Genomic DNA, 20105 nt, shown 5'->3' on the forward strand with positions numbered 1-20105 from the left:
CCATATGTCTTATGGTGGTTTAGAAGTAATTACCTAACTGAAAAACCAAAACTCTAGATTCCAGATCTGAATCTGACACTTAACTACTTGTAGGACCTCCACCAAGTTGTTTTTATATGTTATCAATTTAGCCTCTTCATTTGTAAAATGTGTGCTTTAATGATGACTGTCCTTAGTGTGCCATGCAGGGCTGCTATGATGCTCAGATGAATTAACAAATGCATATTAAGAAATTGATCTTGATGATCGAATTAAATAAACTAGCATTTAGCAACTGATTTGCAAGTGGAAATATTTATGGTTTATGAGCAGATGTTGTGTGCACGTGTCATTGAGAATGCCTTGTACGTGATTATCATAAAATTCATTTATTTAATTTAACAAATATTTATAGAGCAGTTATTCAAAGCTCAAGCATATGCTATTCCTTGGCAATTTAGAGAGGAATAAAACACTGTCCTTGCCTAAGAGAAGATAGTAAAGGAGACAGTCAAGTTATTTCAATACAGTGTGAAAGTGGTAATACCTGAGGAAAGAACAGAATGACCCAGAGCAAAGAGAAGGTGACGCTTAACTTTGATTTCAGTAAGATTCAGGTTTAGAATAAATGTCCCATGGTATCCTGCCTATGCTAAATACTGCTTGACAACTGTTTAATATTGTAAGAAAGTAAGATCTTAATATCACTTCATACTATCTTACTTCTAGAGCTAAAGTGAATAAAGAGTAAAGATTCAGTTTTTCAGTTGATTCTGTCAGGGAATTAATTGTGCTGTCACATTCTTTTCTTACCATCCTCCCCCTCATCTACCTTCCTTTCCCCTCATATTTTTTCATATTTCTTTCTTCTTCATAGACATTCCTGCCCCAGGAACTTTGTACCAGGCATCTCCTTGGTTATGTTTCAGTGATAGGTAAATAGTTTTCATTCCAATCCCAAAGACAGGCAATGCCAAAGAATATTCAAACTACCCCACCACTGCATTCATTTCACATGCTAGCAAACTAATGCTCAAAATTCTCCAAGCAAGGCTCCAACAGTATGTGAACTGAGAACTTCTAGGTGTTCAAGCTGGATTTAGAAAACGTAGAGAAACCAGAGATCAAATTGCCAACATATGTTGGATCATAGGAAAAGCAAGAGAATTCCAGAAAAACATCTACTCCTGCTTTATTGCCTACGCTAAAGCATTTGACTATGTGGATCACAACGAACTGTGCAACATTCTTAAAGAGATGAGAATACCAGACCACCTTACCTGCCTCCTGAGAAATCTGTATACAGGTCAAGAAGCAACAGATTGAACCAGACATGGAAAAACAGACCAGTTCCAAATTGGGAAAGGAGTACATCAAGGCTGTATATTGTCCCCCTGCTTATTTAACTTATATGCAAAGTACATCATGTGAAATCCCAAGCTGGATGAATACAAGCTGGCATCAAGATTGCCAGGAGAATTATCAGTAACCTCAGATATGCAGATGACACCACCCTTATGGCAGAAAGCAAAGAGGAATTGAAGAGCCTCTTGATGAAAGTGAAAGAGGAGTGTGAAAAAGCTGGCTTAAAACTCAACATTCAAAAAATGAAGATCATGGCATCCAATCCCATCACTTCATGGCAGATAGATGGGGAAACAATGGAAACAGTGACAGACTTTATTTTGGGGGGCTCCAAAATCACTGCAGATGGTGACTGCAGCCATGAAATTAAAAGATGGTTGCTCCTTGGAAAAAAAGCTATGACCAATCTAGACAGCATATAAAAAGCAGAGACATTACTTTGCCAACAAAGGTCCATCTAGTCAATGCTATGGTTTTTCCTGTAGTCATGTATGGATGTGAGAGTTGGGCCATAAAGAGGGCTGAGCATCAAAGAATTGATGCTTTTGAACTGTGGTTTTGGAGAAGACTCTTGAGAGTCCCTTGGACTGCAAGGAGGTCAAACCAGTCAATCCTAAAGGAAATCAGTCCTGAATATCCATTGGAAGGACTGATGCTGAAGCTGAAGCTCCAATACTTTGGCCATCTGATGGGAAAAACTCATTGGAAAAGACCCTGATGATGGGAAAGATTTAAGGCGGGAGGAGGAGGGAATGACAGAGGATGAGACAGTCGGATGGCATCACTGACTCTCTGGACATGAGTTTGAGCAAGTTCTGGGATGTGGTAATGGACAAGAAAGCCTGGCATGCTGGAGTCCATGGGGTGACAAAGAGCTGGACATGAATGATCAACTGAACTGAACTGAACTGATTATCTCTTGCAGGGAATTGCACTTCAGTTCAGCACATGTTCAAGGGGAAGGTAACGTGGTGGCGTCCATCACATGAACTGCCCTCTCATGAGTCTGAGGCTGGCATCAAGTAGTGTATGAATTAGCTCCTAAAATTTTTCTCATTATTTTAGTTAACTTCTTTAAACTGGATGATAAAATTCATTCAGAAAAGGGTACAGAGTTGGGGAAAAAAACCACTTCTTGTCGAATTTTCTCAAATTGAACACATCTATTAACCCATATCAAGAAAAATGTTACCAGTACCCCAGAACCTGTGCTGTGCTCTCTTTCAGTTACAATCCCCTCTTACTGTCTCTGCAATGACTAACACTTCTGTACATGCTGTCTACAACATCTCTTCAGCATCATCTTTCCTTTTTTTTGTATCAACTTTCTATGTGCCCAACCCTATAATATCAAACTAGAAACCTACTTTTAGATGGCTTTAGATTTTAGGTGTCTCTGACTATTGTAAAAGGATCTATCTTATAAACCTTTCTAGCAAATAGAATCAAAAATTTTAAATATTTAAAAAACATTTAATACCTGATTTGTAAGACTTCTACACTAAAAAACTAAAAAACTTTGATGAGTGAAATCAAGGAAGACTTAAATAAATGGGGACATATACCATGGGTGGTGAGATATATGGTGGGTTGTAAGATTCACTATTATTAAGAAGTTAGTCTCGAACAATCAATATAGGCAACAATCCCAATAGGCTTTTTTTTTTTTAATAGAGGATGGCAAGTTTATTTTATTTTTATTATTTTTTACACGTTTATTTAAAAATCTTTTTGGAAATGCAAGTGGCTAAGAATAGCCAAAACAAACTAGGAAAAAGAACAAGTCAATTGTAAATTGATTTTTGACAAAGGTGCCTAGGCACTTGGGCTTCCCTGGTGCCTCAATGGTAAAGAGTCACCTACCAATGCAGGAGACACAGTATTGATTCCTGGGTCAGGAAGATCTCCTGGAGAAGGAAATGGTGACCCATTCCAGTATCCTTGCCTAGGAAAGCCTATCAACAGAGAAGCATGGAGATCTACAGTCTGTGGGGTCACAAAGAGATGGACACCACTTAGCAACTAAACACATGTAGACCTAAAGAACTCTGAAACTTTTAGAAGAAAACATTTGAGAATATCTTCATGGCTTTGGGGTGGGCAAAGATTTCTTAGAGAGGAAGCAGAAAGCATGAACTATAAAAGAAAAAAATGATAAACTGTACTTCATTGGAGTTAAAATTTTTCATTCATCAAAAGACACCATTAATAAAGTGAAAGAGAGAGCCCACAGATTAGGAAAAAATGCTTACAGTACATACATGTGACAAGGAACTTGTATCATGAGTATGTAAAAGTCTCCAATAAACCAATAATTAAAAGATAAACAACAGAATTTTTTAAATGGACAAAAACTTAATTGACAGTTCAGAAAATAAAAGGTACAAATAGCCAAGAATCACATGGAAAAGCATTCAATATTATTAGTCATCAAGGAAATGCAAATTAAAACCACAATGAGAAGTCATTTCAAACCCACTAGAATAGCTAAAACTCAAAAGTACTAATGACACCAAATTTTGGTGAGTCTGTAAAGTGACCAGAACATTTATTACTAGAGGTGTAAAACTATAATACTGCTTTGGAGAACTGTTAGGTAGTCTCTTATAATGTTACTATATATTTACCATATTATCACACAATTCCATACCTAGATGCTTGCCCCCAAAGAAATGAAAGGATGTATCCAGAAAAAGACCTTTACCATAATGTTTAAAGCAGCTTTATTCACAATATCGCAAAACTGGAGACAGTCCAAATGTCATACATCTGAATACATTGTGATGTGACCACACAGTGGAATACTACTCAATAGTAAAAAAAAAGATCCAAGGAAGACTTGTAAAGAGGAAATGCAAATATTGGCGTTATTAGACCTGAACTGGGAAATAACTATGAATAACATGTCCAAAATATTAGAATACTAGTAAAGTATTTAATCAGAGCAGCAGAAACTGTAAAAAAAAAAAAAAAGGAACAAGTTAGAAAACAAATATACAATATAAAGAGTAAACAAAAGGAGTCCATTGTAGAAAACTAATAAAATTAGTAAAATTGACAGAACTATTACAAGACTGACTATTCATGGCAAAAATAAAAATAGGGCAAAAGATACCAGCAATGATATCAGCAATGAATAAAGGAATATTACTACATAGAGAAAAAGAAAAGAATGTAGTACTAATACATACAACAATGTTGCTGCTGCTGCTAAGTCACTTCAGTCGTGTCCGACTCTGTGCAACCCCATAGATGGCAGCCCACCACGCTTCCCTGTCCCTGGGATTCTCCAGGCAAGAACACTGGAGTGGGTTGCCATTTCCTTCTCCAATGCATGAAAGTGAAAAGTGAAAGTGAAGTCGCTCAGTCGTGTCCGACTCTTCGTGACCCCATGGACTGCAGCCTACCAGGCTCCTCTGTCCATGGGATTTTCCAGGTAAGAGTACTGGAGTGGGGTGCCGTTGCCTTCTCCGGCAACAATGTTAATGAGCCTCAATAGATTAAATTGAGAAAAATAACCCAGACACAAAGTGAACAGCTATATGATTTCTTTAATTGGAAAGTGTTATACGCAGAGGTATATCAGGAAATCAGAATAGCAGTTGTCTATAAATTTAAGAGCTTGAAGCCACTTTCTGGGGTAATGAAGTGTTTATGTTTTGACTGAGGTATTAGTTACACAGATTTATATAATTGTTCAAGCTGTTGAATCTTACATTTAAGATCTTTGCAATTCACTGTAGGCAAACTCTACATCAGTTTAAAAAATTAATAGCAAGCAGTGTTTTAGCAGAAATTCAAAAGATATCCGAGACCAGTATTAGACGTAGATGGTATTTATAACTCTACCAGGGACTTTCCTGTATCAGTTTAGTTCAGTCTCTCAGTCGTGTCCAACTCTTTGCCACCCCATGGACTGCAGCATGCCAGGCTTCCCTGTCCATCACTATCTCCTGGAACTTGCTCAAACTCATGTGTATCAAGTTGGTGATGCCATCTGGCCATCTCATCCCTATATAGAATATTTTCCCTATATAGGATTTTTTGAATTAATATTTTCACTGTGTACTGCAATCATATGTTTGAAAACAAAAAACATTTTAAAAAGCCCCAGGAAAGCAAAAAATAAATAAGAGAGACAGAGAGAGGGAGAAAATAAACATTCTTGCTCGTGTCCTTGTTTCTTATCTTCCTAGTTGCCCTACTACCCCCATAGGCAACTGCTTTTCTCAGTTTCTTATGAATTATACCTCAGACTCTTTGTGTAAAAACAAATGCCCTAAATTTTCTTTTCTTTTTTTTAATTTAAATTTATTTATTTTAATTGAAGGCTAATTACTTTACAATATTGTATTGGTTTTGCCATACATCAACATGAATCCGCCACGAGTGTACACGTGTTCCCAATCTTGAACCCCCGTCCCACCTCCCTCCCCATACCATCCCTCTAGGTCATCCCAGTGCACCAGCCCCAAGCATCCTGTATCCTGCATCAAACCTAGACTGGCGATTTGTTTCTTATATGATATTATACATGTTTCAATGCCATTTTCCCAAATCATCCCACCCTCTCCCTCTCCTGCAGAGTCCAAAAGACTGTTGTATACCTCTGTCTCTTTTGCTGTCTCTCATACAGGGTTATTGTTACTATGTTTCTAAAGTCCATATATACGCATTAGTATACTGTATTGGTGTTTTCCTTTCTGGCTTACTTCACTCTGTATAATCAGCTCCAGTTTCATCTACCTCATTAGAACTGATTCAAATGTATTCTTTTTAATGGCTGAGTAATACTCCATTGTGTATATGTACCACAGCTTTCTTATCCATTCATCTGCTGATGGACATCTAGGTTGCTTCCATGTCCTGGCTATTATAAACAGTGCTGTGATGAACATTGGGGTACACGTGTCTCTTTCAATTCTGGTTTCCTTGATGTGTATGCCCAGCAGTGGGATTGCTGGGTCATAAGGCAGTTCTGTCCCCAGTTTTTTAAGGAATCTCCACACTGTTCTCCATAGTGGCTGTACTAGTTTGCATTCCCACCAACAGTGTAAGAGGGTTCCCTTTTCTCCACACCCTCTCCAGCATTTATTGCTTGTAGACTTTTGGATCACAGCCATTCTGACTGGCATGAAATGGTACCTCATTATGGGTTTGATTTGCATTTCTCTGATAATGAGTGATGTTGAGCATCTTTTCATATGTTTGTTAGCCATCCTTATGTCTTCTTTGGAGAAATGTCTATTTAGTTCTTTGGCCCATTTTTTGATTGGGTCGTTTATTTTTCTGGAATTGAGCTGCAGGAGTTGCTTGTATATTTTTGAGATTAGTTGTTTGTCAGTTGCTTCATTTGCTATTATTTTCTCCCATTCCGAAGACTGTCTTTTCACCTTGCTTATAGTTTCCTTTGTTGTGCAGAAGCTTTTAATTTTAATTAGGTCCCATTTGTTTATTTTTGCTTTTATTTCCAGTATTCTTGGAGGTGGGTCATAGAGGATCCTGCTGTGATTTATGTTGGAGTGTTTTGCCTATGTTCTCCTCTAGGGGTTTTATAGTTTCTGGTCTTACATTTAGATCTTTAATCCATTTTGAGTTTCTTTTTGTGTATGGTGTTAAAAGTGTTCTAGTTTCATTCTTTTACAAGTGGTTGACCAGTTTTCCCAGCACCACTTGTTAAAGAGATTATCTTTTCTCCATTGTATGTTCTTGCCTCCTTTGTCGAAGATAAGGTGTCCATAGGTGTGTGGATTTATCTCTGGGCTTTCTATTTTGTTCCATTGATTTATATTTCTGTCTTTGTGCCAGTACCATACTGTCTTGATGACTGTGGTTTTGTAGTAGAGCCTGAAGTCAGGCAAGTTGATTCCTCCAGTTCCATTCTTCTTTCTCAAGATTGCTTTGGCTATTCGAGGTTTTTTATATTTCCATACAAATTGTGAAATTATTTGTTCTAGCTCTGTGAAAAATACCGCTGGTAGCTTGATAGGGATTGCATTGAATCTATAGATTGCTTTGGGTAGTATACTCATTTTCACTATATTGATTCTTTCCAATCCATGAACATGGTATATTTCTCCATCTATTAGTGTCCTCTTTGATTTCTTTCACCAGTGTTTTATAGTTTTCTATGTATAAGTCTTTAGTTTCTTTAAGGTAGATATATTCCTAAGTATTTTATTCTTTTCATTGCAATGGTGAATGGAATTGTTTCCTTAATTTCTTTGTCTACTTTCTCATTATTAGTGTATAGGAATGCAAGGGATTTTTGCATGTTGATTTTATATCCTGCAACTTTACTGTATTCATTGATTAGCTCTAGTAATTTTCTGGTGGAGTCTTTAGGGTTTTCTATGTAGAGGATCATGTCATCTGCAAACAGTGAGAGTTTTACTTCTTCTTTTCCAATTTGGATTCCTTTTATTTCTTTTTCTGCTCTGATTGCTGTGGCCAAAACTTCCAGAACTATGCTGAATAGTAGTGGTGAAAGTGGGCACCCTTGTTTTGTTCCTGACTTTAGGGGAAATGCTTTCAATTTTTCACCACTGAGGATAATGTTTGCTGTGGGTTTGTCATACATAGCTTTTATTATGTTGAGGTATGTTCCTTCTATTCCTGCTTTCTGGAGAGTTTTTATCATAAATGGATGTTGAATTTTGTCAAAGGCTTTCTCTGCATCTATTGAGTTAGGGTGATGGAGTATGAGAAAACATGGTATTGAACTTTAAATATTCATGTACCATCAGAACTGTTATTAGAAACCCCAAAATTAAAACAGTTATCAGAAACTTTAGCATTAGAATTAGAAGTTCTGTCTGACCAGGTCTTCATACAAACTGGGGTTGTTGTGACTTTTCAAGCGCAATTTCTGGAGGATTTTCACATGTTGTCAAGCCTCCTTGGATAGTCAGATTAGAAATGCTCTTTTTCGCTAGGACTCTTGCTATTCCTAACTGCTGAAGCCATCGTTTCTCTTTAAAGGCACTGCAAGAAAACAGGGCATAATTTATAAGGAGGTCCATTCTTGTCCCCATTTATAGCTGCTGCTGCTGCTGCTAAGTTGCTTCAGTCGTGTCCGACTCTGTGCAACCCCATAGATGGCAGCCCACCATGCTCCCCCGTCCCTGGGATTCCACATTGGAGTGGGTTGCCATTTCCTTCTCCAATGCACGAAAGTGAAAAGTGAAAGTGAAGTTGCTCAGTCATGTCCAACTCCTAGTGACCGCATGGACTGCAGCCTACCAGGCTCCTCTGTCCATGGGATTTTCCAGGCAAGAGTACTAGAGTGGGGTGCCATTGCCTTCTCCCCGTTTATAGCTAAAGTGATGGAAATCTTGGGCTTATTTTGTGGTTCTTGTGGCTGGTTTGTCTTGTCCTATGAGGAGGTAAACAGGAAAAAGGAGTCTTTCTAAAACCATTTCCTTGTGAAGCAGTGGGAATGAAATCATCCCAAGGTGATACCAAAAGGTGAGCACTCACAGCTAGAAACAGAAACCCACTCAATGTCATAGAATTTGCTGGGTTGAAGCTTTTTTTTGGCCGTGCTATACAACTTGCAGGAACCTTAGTTTCTGAACTAGGGATTAAACCCACTTCCTTGGCAGCAAAGACCTGGGGTGCTAACCACTGGACCAATAGGGAATTCCCTCCTTGGTACTTTTTATCAAAATGAAACAAAACAAAACAACATAGAGAGTTCTGCTTTTATCAGGAGCATAAGAGCCCATCAGAAACATCTTTGGGGATTACCATCTATTCTCAGTACACTCTGAACCTTCTGGACCAATCCTCCACATTTGGATCTTCACTAACCTGGATTCCCAGGTTACATCAAGTTCACTGGAATTAGACAATAAGCTGTAAGGAAGACAGTTTTCTAGGCACACCTTGGCAATATTCTTTGATGTGTATAAAGCTGACACTGTCTTCTGAGGAATGAGACGGTCACTGTCAGCTCCATACCAGCCACCTGCACTCACCACCCGAGACCCACATTAGCACTGGATCTGAGTTAACTAAATACTCTGAGTCAACCCTCACAAGTATATTTTTGTGAAGCTAAAGATGGCATTCCTAGAGACTTCCCTCGTGGTCTCATGGTTAACTCTCTGTGCTCCAAATGCAGGGGGCCCAGGTTCAATCCCTGGTCAGGGACCTAGATCCCACAGGCCACAACTAAAAGACTGAAGATTCTGCATGCTGCAACTAAGACCAAGCACAGCCAAATAAATAAATAAAAATAAATATTAAAATAAATAAATGAATGAATAATGTTAAAAATAATGTGGAGTTCCTGAATGACACATAGTCCAGCAAATGCTCTCATATGATGCCAGATGAAATGTCTGGGGTCCTGGTTGGGAGATCACATTTCTCTCAAAATTGGAAACATCTAATGGATCCTCCCTGACCCAGTTCTCCTGAGTCACCACCACGAAGGATTAGTTAGGCTCTTTCCCATCTCCTGGCTATGATACTAGCTTGATGATGGTGGACCCCACCATCAAGATGGCAAGTGTCCATTTCTCACATTTCAGCCCAAGAGCTGTAACTGGTCCTTCAGCACTAAGTGCTCAGACCACCTGGCTGCCTGGCTTGACTGCCAGCTTCAGATGGACATGGGTGCTTTCATGACTCCTGTGAGGGGCGACATGAGTCAAACCAGAGAGAGCTTTTCAGGGGCATAAGGTGTGCGGGTTCCCCCGTGCCCTCCACAACACACCAACAGGGGAATGTGGGCTACATCTTGGGAAAGATGCTGTGGGAAAGGGAGAAGACAGATGGGAAGGCAGTCAAGAGTACAAATGCAAGGAAGAGAAAAATATTGAGAAACGAGAAACAGTAAGATTGGAAATAAGATTTCTATTCACAACCTCATTGTGCTCAGTTTAGTTCAGTCATTCAGTTGAGTCTAACTCTTTGTGACCCCTGCAGCACGCCAGGCTTCCCGTCCATCACCAATTCCCAGAGCTTGCTCAAACTCATATCCATCAAGTCGGTGATGCCATCAACCATCTCATCCTCTGTTGTCCTCTTATCCTCCTGCCTTCAATCTTTCCCAGCCTTAGGGTCTTTTCCACTGAGTCAGCTCTTCACATCAGGTGGCCAAAGTATTGGAGCTTCAGTATCAGTTCTTCCAATGAATATTCAGAACTGATTTCCTTAGGATTGACTAGTTTAATCTTGCAGTCCAAGGGACTCTCAAGAATCTTCTCCAAAACCACAATTCAAAAACATCAATTCTTCAATGCTCAGCCTTCTTTATGGTCCAACTCTCAAATCCATACATGACTACTGGAAAGACCATAGCTTTGACTAGACGGACCTCTGTCAGCAAAGTAATGTCTCTGCTTTTTAATATGCAGTCTAGATTGGTCACAGCTTTTCTTCCAAGGAACAAGCATCTTTTAATTTCAGGGGTGCAGTCATCATCTGCGGTGATTTTGAAAGTGAAAGTGAAGTTGCTCAGTCGTGTCTGACTCTTTGCAACCCCGTGGACTGTAGCCCACCAGGCTCCTCCATCCATGGGATTCTCCAGGCAAGAATACTGGAGTGGGTTGCCATTTCCTTCTCCAGGGGATCTTCCCGACCCAGGGAGCAAACCCAGGTCTCCTGCATTGCAGGCAGACGGTTTAACCTCCGAGCCACCAGGGGACCACCCCCCGGACCCCCACCCCACCCCCGCCAAAAGAAAGTCTGTCACGGTTTCCATTGTTTCCCCAACTATCTGCCATGAAGTGATGGGATTGGATGCCATGATCATTTTTTGAATGTTGAGCTTTAAGCCAGCTTTTTCACACTCTTCTTTCACGTTCATGAAGAGGCTCTTCAATTCCTCTTTGTTTTCTGCCATAAAGGTGGTGTCATATGCATATCTGAGGTTACTGATATTTCTCCTGGCAACCTTGATGCCAGCTTGTATTCATCCAGCTTGCGATTTCACATGATGTACTCTGCATATAAGTTAAATAAGTAGGGGGACAATATACAGCCTTGATGTACTCCTTTCCCAATTTGGAACTGGTCTGTTTTTCCATGTCCGGTTCTAACTGTTGCTTCTTGACCTGCATACAGATTTCTCGGGAGGCAGGTAAGGTGGTCTGGTATTCCCGTCTCTTTAAGAATTTTCCATTTTTTGTTGTGATACACGTAGTCAAAGGCTTTGATGTAGTCAATGAAGCAGAAGAAGTGGATGTTTTTCTGGAACTCTCTTGCTTTTTCTATGATCCAGTGGTTGTTGGCAATTTGATCTCTGGTTCCTCTGCCTTTTCTAAATCCAGCTTGAATATCTGGAAATTCTTGGTTCACGTACTGTTGGAGCTCCGCTTGGAGAATTTTGAGCATTACTTTGCAAGCGTGTGAGATGAGTGCAATTGTGTGGTAGTTTGAGCATTCTTTGGCATTGCTTTTCTTTGGGATTGGAATGAAAACTGACCTTTTCCAGTCCTGTGGCCACTGCTGAGTTTTCCAAATTTGCTGGCATATTGAGTGCAGAACTTTCACAGCGTCATCTTTTAGGATTTGAAATAGCTCAACTGGAATTCCATCACCTCCACTAGTTTTGTTTGAAGTGATGCTTCCGAAGGCCCACTTGATTTCCCATTCCAGGATGTCTGGCTTTAGGTGAGTGGTCACACCATCGTGGTTATCTGGGTCATTAAGATCTTTTTTTGTGTAGTTCTTCTGTGTATTCTTGCCACCTCTTCTTAATATCTTCTGTTTCTGTTAGGTCCATACAGTTTCTGTCCTTTATTGTACCCATCTTTGCATGAAGTTTTCCCTTGGTATCTCTAATTTTCTTGAAGAGATCTCTAGTCTTTCCCATTCTATTGTTTTCCTCTATTTCTTTGCATTGATCACTGAGGAAGGCTTTCTTATCTGTCCTTGATATTATTTGGAACTCTGCATTCAAATGGGTAGATCTTTCCCTTTCTCCTTTGCCTTTGGCTTCTCTTCTTTTCTCAGCTATTTGTAAGGCCTTCTCAGACAACAATTTTGCCTTTTTGTATTTCTTTTTCTTGGGGATGGTCTTGATCACCAGCTCCTGTACTGTGTCCCGAACCTCTGTCCATACTTCTTCAGGCACTCTGTCTATAAAATCTAATCTCTTGAATCTATTTGTCACTTCCACTGTATAATCATAAGGGATTTGATTTAGGTCATACTTGAGTGGTCCAGTGGTTTTCTCTACTTTCTTCAAGTTAAGTCTGAATTTTGCAATAAGGAGTTCATGATCTGAGCCACAGTCAGCTCCCAGTCTTCTTTTGCTGACTGTATAGAGCTTCTCCATCTTCAGCTGCAAAAAATATAATCAATCTAGGTTTGGTATTGACCATCTGGTGATATCCATGTGTGGTATCTTCTTTTGTGTTGTTGGAAGATGATGTTTGCTATGACCAGTGCATTCTCTTGGCAAAACTCTGTTAGCCTTTGCCCTGCTTCATTTTGTACTCCAAGGCCAAACTTGCCTGTTACTCCGAGTATCTCTTGACTTCCTACATTTGCATTCCAATCCCCTATGATGAAAAGGACATCTTTTGGGGGTGTTAGTTCTAGAAGGTCTTGTAGATCATCATCAGTTCAGTTCAGTTCAGTTCAGTTGCTCAGTCGTGTCTGACTCTTTGTGACCCCATGAATCACAGCACGCCAGGCCTCCCTGTCCATCATCAACTCCCAGAGTTCACTCAGACTCATGTCCATTGAGTCAGGGATGCAATCCAGCCATCTCATCCTCTGTCGTCCCCTTCTCCTCCTGTCCACAATCCTTCCCAGCATCAGAGTCTTTTCCAATGAGTCAACTCTTCGCATGAGGTGGCCAAAGTACTGGAGTTTCAGCTTTAGCATCATTCCTTCCAAAGAAATCCCAGGGCTGATCTCCTTCAGAATGGACTGGTTGGACCTCCTTGCAGTCCAAGGGACTCTCAAGAGTCTTCTCCAACACCACAGTTCAAAAGTGTCAATTCTTCAGCGCTCAGCCTTCTTCACAGTCCAACTCTCACATCCATACATGACCACAGGAAAAACCATAGCCTTGACTAGACGGACCTTAGTCAGCAAAGTAATGTCTCTGCTTTTGAATATGCTATCTAGGTTGGTCATAACTTTTCTTCCAAGGAGTATGCGTCTTTCAATTTCATGGCTGCAGTCACCATCTGTAGTGATTTTGGAGCCCCCCAAAATAAAGTCTGACACTGTTTCCACTGTTTCCCCATCTATTTCCCATAAAGTGATGGGACCGGATGCCATGATCTTCGTTTTCTGAATGTTGAGCTTTAAGCCAACTTTTTCACTCTCCTCTTTCACTTTCATCAAGAGCCTTTTTAGCTCCTCTTCACTTTCTGCCATAAGGGTGGTGTCATCTGTATATCTGAGGTTATTGACATTTCTCCCAGCAATCTTGATTCCAGCTTGTGTTTCTTCCAGTCCAGTGTTTCTCATGATGTACTCTGCATAGAAGTTAAATAAGTACGGTGACAATATACAGCCTTGACACACTCCTTTTCCTATTTGGAACCAGTCTGTTGTTCCATGTCCAGTTATAACTGTTGCTTCTTGACCTGCATACAGGTTTCTCAAGAGGCAGGTCAGATGGTCTGGTATTCCCATCTCTTTCAGAATTTTCCACAGCTTATTGTGATCCACACAGTCAAGGGCTTTGGCATAGTCAATAAAGCAGAAATAGATGTTTTTCTGGAACTCTCTTGCTCTTTCCATGATCCAGCGGATGTTGGCAATTTGATCTCTGGTTCCTCTGCCTTTTCTAAAACTAGCTTGAACATCAGGGAGTTCACAGTTCACGTATTGCTGAAGCCTGGCTTGGAGAATTTTGAGCATTACTTTACTAGCATGTGAGATGAGTGCAATTGTGTGGTAGTTTGAGCATTCTTTGACATTGCCTTTCTTTGGGATTGGGATGAAAACTGACCTTTTCCAGTCCTGTGGCCACTGCTGAGTTTTCCAGATTTGCTGGCATATTGAGTGCAGCACTTTCACAGCATCATCTTTCAGGATTTGAAACAGCTCAACTGGAATTCCATCACCTCCACTAGCTTTGTTCGTAGTGATGCTTTCTAAGGCCCACTTGACTTCACATTCCAGGATGTCTGGCTCTAGATGAGTGATGACACCATCATGACTATCTGGTTTGTGGAGATCTTTTTTGTACAGTTCTTCTGTGTATTCTTGCCACCTCTTCTTAATATCTTCTGCTTCTGTTAGGTGCATACCATTTCTGTCCTTTATCGAGTCCATCTTTGCATGAAATGTTCCCTTGGTATCTCTAATTTTCTTGAACAGATCTCTAGTCTTTTCCATTCTGTTCTTTTCCTCTATATAGAACTGTTTAATTTTAGCTTCTTCGGTATTAGTGGTTGGAGCATAGACTTGGATTACTGTGATATTGAATGATTTGCCTTGGAAACTAAGAGAGATCATTCTGTCATTTTTGAGATTGCACCCAAGTACTCCATTTTGGACTTTTTTGTTGACTACGAGGTCTACTGCATTTTTTCTATGGGATTCTTGCCCACAATAACAGAAATAATGGTCATCTGTGTTAAATTCTCCCATTCCAGTCCATTTTAGTTCCTGATTCCTAAAATGTCAACATTCACTCTTGCCATCTCCTGTTTGACCACTTCCAATTTACCTTGATTCATGGACCTAACATTCTAGATTGCTATACAATATTCCTCTTTACAGCATCAGATCTTGCTTCCATCACTAGTCACATCCACAGTTTTAAGGCTAAAATTATTGTCACCAGTAGGTGGCAACAATCTAGATGATATAAAGACAAATACAGAAAGGCCACTAAAACTGTCTAGCTTTATTTTTTCTTTCCTTCTCATGATATTGAGTAAGGGGGAAAGCCATTCATAAATCTATATTTCCACTGTAATCATGGCACTCAAGAATGCCTCATAAGTTGTGGATGTGTCCTGAGATCTAATTAGAGTTCTGTTTTCAGTGAAAACTGATGACCCACATATAAAATTTTACCTTATGAAATGAATGTGCCTGAAAAATTTGCTTCTGACACACTTGTTTATGTCTTTAAATGTGATAATGGATTACTTTTTAAACTTACCTTAATGTTAATATCAATTCTATTCTCTTATCCAATGTAGTTCTCCCCCAGCCTGTATATCTTATCTATAAGTCAACTGAAGTCTTATGATTCAGTTTGTCATTAAATTGCTCTTTTCTTCCCTTCCACTTTCACTACCGTCCAGGCTTCCATTGACACTTTTGATATCTCCCAGATTGCAAGTTTCCCCCTTCTCCCTTTAATTATAATTAGCAATTTCTTTTAGTTTAAAGAAAAAGAAGCAGCAGCAGCAAAGGAACTTATTCACTGATACAACTCTTCTCTTCCTGAAAATTTGGTGAGTAGAATACTACATGGATGGGCCAATAAAATCAGTTCATTTTGTCCTAAATATGAGGTTAGGCTGAGGACCTTGAAGCTGGGGACTGATGCCTTGGAACAACCTGTATTACACCATATGGCATGTTAGGGTTTTGTGGACCATTTGTTCCCTGTGTGTATGTGTGTTTTAGCCACTCAGTCACGTCTGACTCTGTGGGACCCCATGGACTGTAACCCACCAGGCTTCTCTGTCCATGGGATTCTCCAGGCATGCATACTGAAGTGGATTGCCATGCCCTCCTCCAGAAGAGCTTCCTGGCCCAGGGATCAAACTCAGGTCTTTACCATCTGAGCCACAAGGTTGTTCCCTAGAACTGCCCTATTGAAGTTCACCTGTATTTGAAGAGAAAAGCTTACCTGGCCACAGCTAAGCAGTAGATGGCGTTGTCCCTTGGAGTCCTCCCACTATGCTCTGAGAAAGATGTGAAGGAAGATCTGAGTAAAAGGTCAGCACTGGGAGTTGCATAGTAAAAAGATGGGTGTGAACAGCCCACTCTTGAAATTGGAGGGAGAGGGACTTGGGGCATATATGTATTTTTTATGAGCTTTTCTTTTTTCCTAGTTGTGGCAGTAATTTTTTTCCGGCTTTGTTGTCTTTTTTGTAATTCAGAGAATGTGTTTGCATCTACCAGTGGAGGAAATTTGACTGTCTCTTCTCTTGTGTCCTGCTGTGCTGTTGCCAAAGGATGGGCAAGTTTCCCGCTCACAGTTTGCTCCTTGAGGGGCGGCAGTTTGCTCTCAGTGCCTTCTTGTGAGTTCTTGTCCATAGCTTTCTGCCAGCTCTTGGAGGTCATTTTGGGTTTGGTGAAACCGTCCACCATCACAACATCTCCAACTTTTGCCCCCAAGACCCTTGCCCCACAAAGCTGGCCTTTATTCAGGTTGTGACTCTGAGCTCTGAGTACCCATTGTTTTATTTTAATATAAATCCTCATGGAGACTGAGATTTTCAGAAAAGAAACCGTGGACCACATTTTACTCAGTAAATACAACACGCAGTCTTTATGCTTGTGTTTGCACGCAATGGTCAGAGGAGTTTGTCCTGCTGCGTTTTTGCAATCCAGGCACAGCACGCTGCAATTGACAAAGGCCTTCAGAATCAACAGTTGGCCAGCTTCCGCGGCTGCATGAATGGGGCATTTAGAGATGTCTGTGTGCAGGGCTTCCTGGCACCATGCTCGGTAGGGGTGCACGCCGACTGTCTCATGGGGCCGCACACCCTGTTTCAGGGCCCATTCAGTGAGCTCAATGTACCCATAAAAGGCGGCGATGTACAGGGCGACCCTTTTCTGATACCTGAATGAATGAAACAAGCCAGAGCAAACAGACAAATGTAGTTTCACTAAATACCCCTGAGGCATTCTGGTTAAAATATTTATTTCTTCCTAACTTTTACCTAAAATCAGAAAAGGCCTATAGTAATATATGGGCTTCCCAGATGGGGCTAGTGGTAAAGAACCCACCTGTCAATGCAGAAGACACAAGAGATACGAGTTCGGTCCCTGGATGGGGAAGATCCCCTGGAGGATGAAATGGCAACCCACTCTGGTATTCTTGCTCGGAGAATCCCATGGGCAGAGGAGCCTGGAGGGCTACAATCCATGGGGTCGCAAAGAGTTGGGACACAACTGAAGTGACTTAGCACACAATATGCAGGTTAAAGCACACAGGCCCTGCTTATACGCATTGTCCTACTGTGCATATGTAAATAATTCAAACTGGTTTCTTTGGAGCAGTTTTCTTTTTCATGAAAATCAAATGTTCAAGAAAAATATTAAGCTTTGTATTAACTGGGAAAGTACAGGAAGAGATTCAGTACATTTTTAGAAATTTGAACGTTTTGTATGTTTGTCTGCTTTGTCCTTGTTTTCTGGCTTCTCAGAGTCCCCACTGCTGTTCTGATCTAAACCACTAGACTGCCTCCCACCAGCATGACCACCAGTGCCACAGTCTCCTAACTGGTCTCCCACTTCCTTCTTATCCCGCTATGGGCTTTTCCTCACATAGTGCTTAGCAATCTTTTTTTTCCTTTAAGTTGGTGGTGGCCTATGCCCTGTTCTAAACACTCTAATAGCTTCCTGCTGCAACTGAAATTCTAATGCTTCACTTTGGCCCACAAGGCCCCTGTCACCAGGACCCTGCCCATCTCTAACATCACTTCCTCCCCTTCTCTTCCCTTACTGGCCTTCCCGACATCTCTATCCTTCCAATACCCCGTCAGGCACAAATCAAATGATTGGTGAAGAGTGTTCAGAGAAATAAGAATTAGGGAGGCAAAGCTAGATAGGGGCCTGCCAGGTATTGTCCAGATCCACTTGGACAAGGCTTATCAGACCCCATTGTAGAGATGGAGGCAAGCTAGACTGGTATCATCCAAAATCTACTGCATAGAACTAACTCTTGTTTCTGATTACATGCTCACCACAGCATCTATTCCTGTCTATTGGCTTCCCATGGAATTCTCCTGAATGAGAAAGATGGTCTTCCCAGAACATGGGCGTTTCTAGGGCCCTATGACAGTTAGAGTCTAACTAACTAGAGTTATATATGAATGCATTGGTGTTTTGGTTCATATATCAATTTATTTTGAAATTCATTAGTGTAAGCCAGCAACTCTGAATTTGATCAGTTTTCCTGATTTGGGGAGAAAAGCCTCTCCTGTGTCACCTAACTGGCCTTTGCTTTCATCCTTAATACCCATGTTGTTGGAACTAGAGCACTCTTGTTGCTGAGACTAGTTGATTCTGCCTCCTAAACAATCTTTTCACTATCTATCTGTTCTCCTAGACCCACCTCTGCTACATAAGCCTAGCTCAGGCTGCCAGTGTCTTTTGCCTGTCTGCCTCTATTCCTCATACTGCAGCCAGAGCCAACATTCTAAAATGCAGATTGCATCATGGTCTTTCTCTACCTTCCGTGTCTTCCCACCATTCAAAATATAAAGTCCAAATTCCTTCACATTCCTACAGGAGCCTTCATGAGCTGGCCTCTTCTAACCTTTCCAGCCTCTGGCCACTAGCTTCCTCTTATTCTATAATCTACCATGTGGAACTTCTTCCAGTTTTTTAAATCTATTCTTGCCCCTGGGTCTCTGTACATGTGGTTCCATCTGTTTTGAAAGTGTTAGTTAATCGATCGTGTCTGATTCTTTGCTACCCTGTTGACTGTAACCCTTAAGGCTCCTCTGTCCATGGGATTTCCCAGGCAAGAATACTGGAGTGGGTAGCCATTCCCTTCTCCAGGAGATCTTCCCAACCCAAGGAACAAACCCAGGTTTCCTGTATGGTAGGCAGATTCTTTACTATCTGAGCCACCAGGAAAGCCCTCATTGGAACGTTTTAATTCTTCTCCCAATCGTTTACCTGAGTATCAGCCCTTCAAGTTCCTTTTTAAGGATGCTTTATCTGCTCCTGTAAGTCTAGTTGTCGCTACTGTACATTCCCATATCTTCTTGCACAATGCCCATGTCATCATACTTTTCAGGCTGAATGGTAACAGCAGTGACACCTAACATTTATATCCTCCTTACCATGTGCCAGGCTGACCTCGAAGTACCTTATGATATTAGCTCAGTTAATCTCTAAAGTAGTTCTATAAGATAGGTGCTATTATTATTCACATTTTACAGAAGAAACTGAGGATGACTACTTGCTCAAGTGTACACAATTAAACACTGAGGGAGTAGGGCTATGAATCTAAGTAGATGGGCACTGAAGTTTGTACCCTTGAACATTTTGCAATTCTGTTCTTCCAAGAATTGGTTACTTGTTCTGTGTTTTTTTCTACTGGACTGTAAGCTTGCTAAAGGCAGGAACCATATCTTGTTTATTGCTCATAGTACATAGTAAATGCTCAGTAGGTGTTTGTTGACTGGGTGGATGAATTGCAAAAGGAGTTTTTCAGTCTTATTATTTATATTCTCTGAGCTCTTAGATTTCATTTAAAGATTAAGTGGAAATGGTTAAGTACATGAGCACTGGAGTAAGTTGTTGGGATCCAAAACTTAGTTGGGCCCTTTGCTAGCTGTGTGATGTTGGGGAGATTTCCTAAATCAGTTTCCTTACCTGTAAAATAAGATAAAGAATAAGATTTTTATAGGTAATCTCATAGAAATGTTCTAAGTATAAAATAAGGTAATAAGTGTAACACAATGTCTGCTACAAAGTATTCAACAAATACGCACTGTTGAAACCGATGAAATGGCTCTTTGCATTCAGAGCATGAAAAGAGAGCATTATAATTATCCCCAAATAGAAATTAATTTAAATTATTTGAATATCTTAGAAAATTTCAAAAGCTGACTTTCCAGTCTGTCACCTCACTGCCTCTG

At 40.5% G+C, this 20105-nt stretch overlaps 1 protein-coding gene across 2 annotated transcripts in view; it reads right to left on the reverse strand.

Annotated features, from left to right (window-relative positions):
- Positions 1-7972: 7972 nt before the first annotated feature.
- ANKUB1 (ankyrin repeat and ubiquitin domain containing 1) overlaps positions 7973-20105 on the reverse strand; it is a 31755-nt gene continuing 19622 nt past the window's right edge. For both annotated transcript variants that reach the window (XM_040234654.1, XM_040234663.1), the window contains exons 5-6: positions 16133-17071; positions 7973-8328 (exon numbers count right to left, since the gene is read on the reverse strand). In XM_040234654.1, coding sequence (XP_040090588.1) covers positions 8172-8328; positions 16133-17071 — 1096 coding nt within the window. In that variant the 3' untranslated portion in view covers positions 7973-8171. The remainder of the gene's footprint in view (positions 8329-16132; positions 17072-20105) is intronic.

This window comes from Oryx dammah, unplaced genomic scaffold (assembly GCF_014754425.2).
Source record: "Oryx dammah isolate SB20612 unplaced genomic scaffold, SCBI_Odam_1.1 HiC_scaffold_2, whole genome shotgun sequence".
Classification (NCBI taxonomy): Eukaryota; Metazoa; Chordata; class Mammalia; order Artiodactyla; family Bovidae; genus Oryx; species Oryx dammah.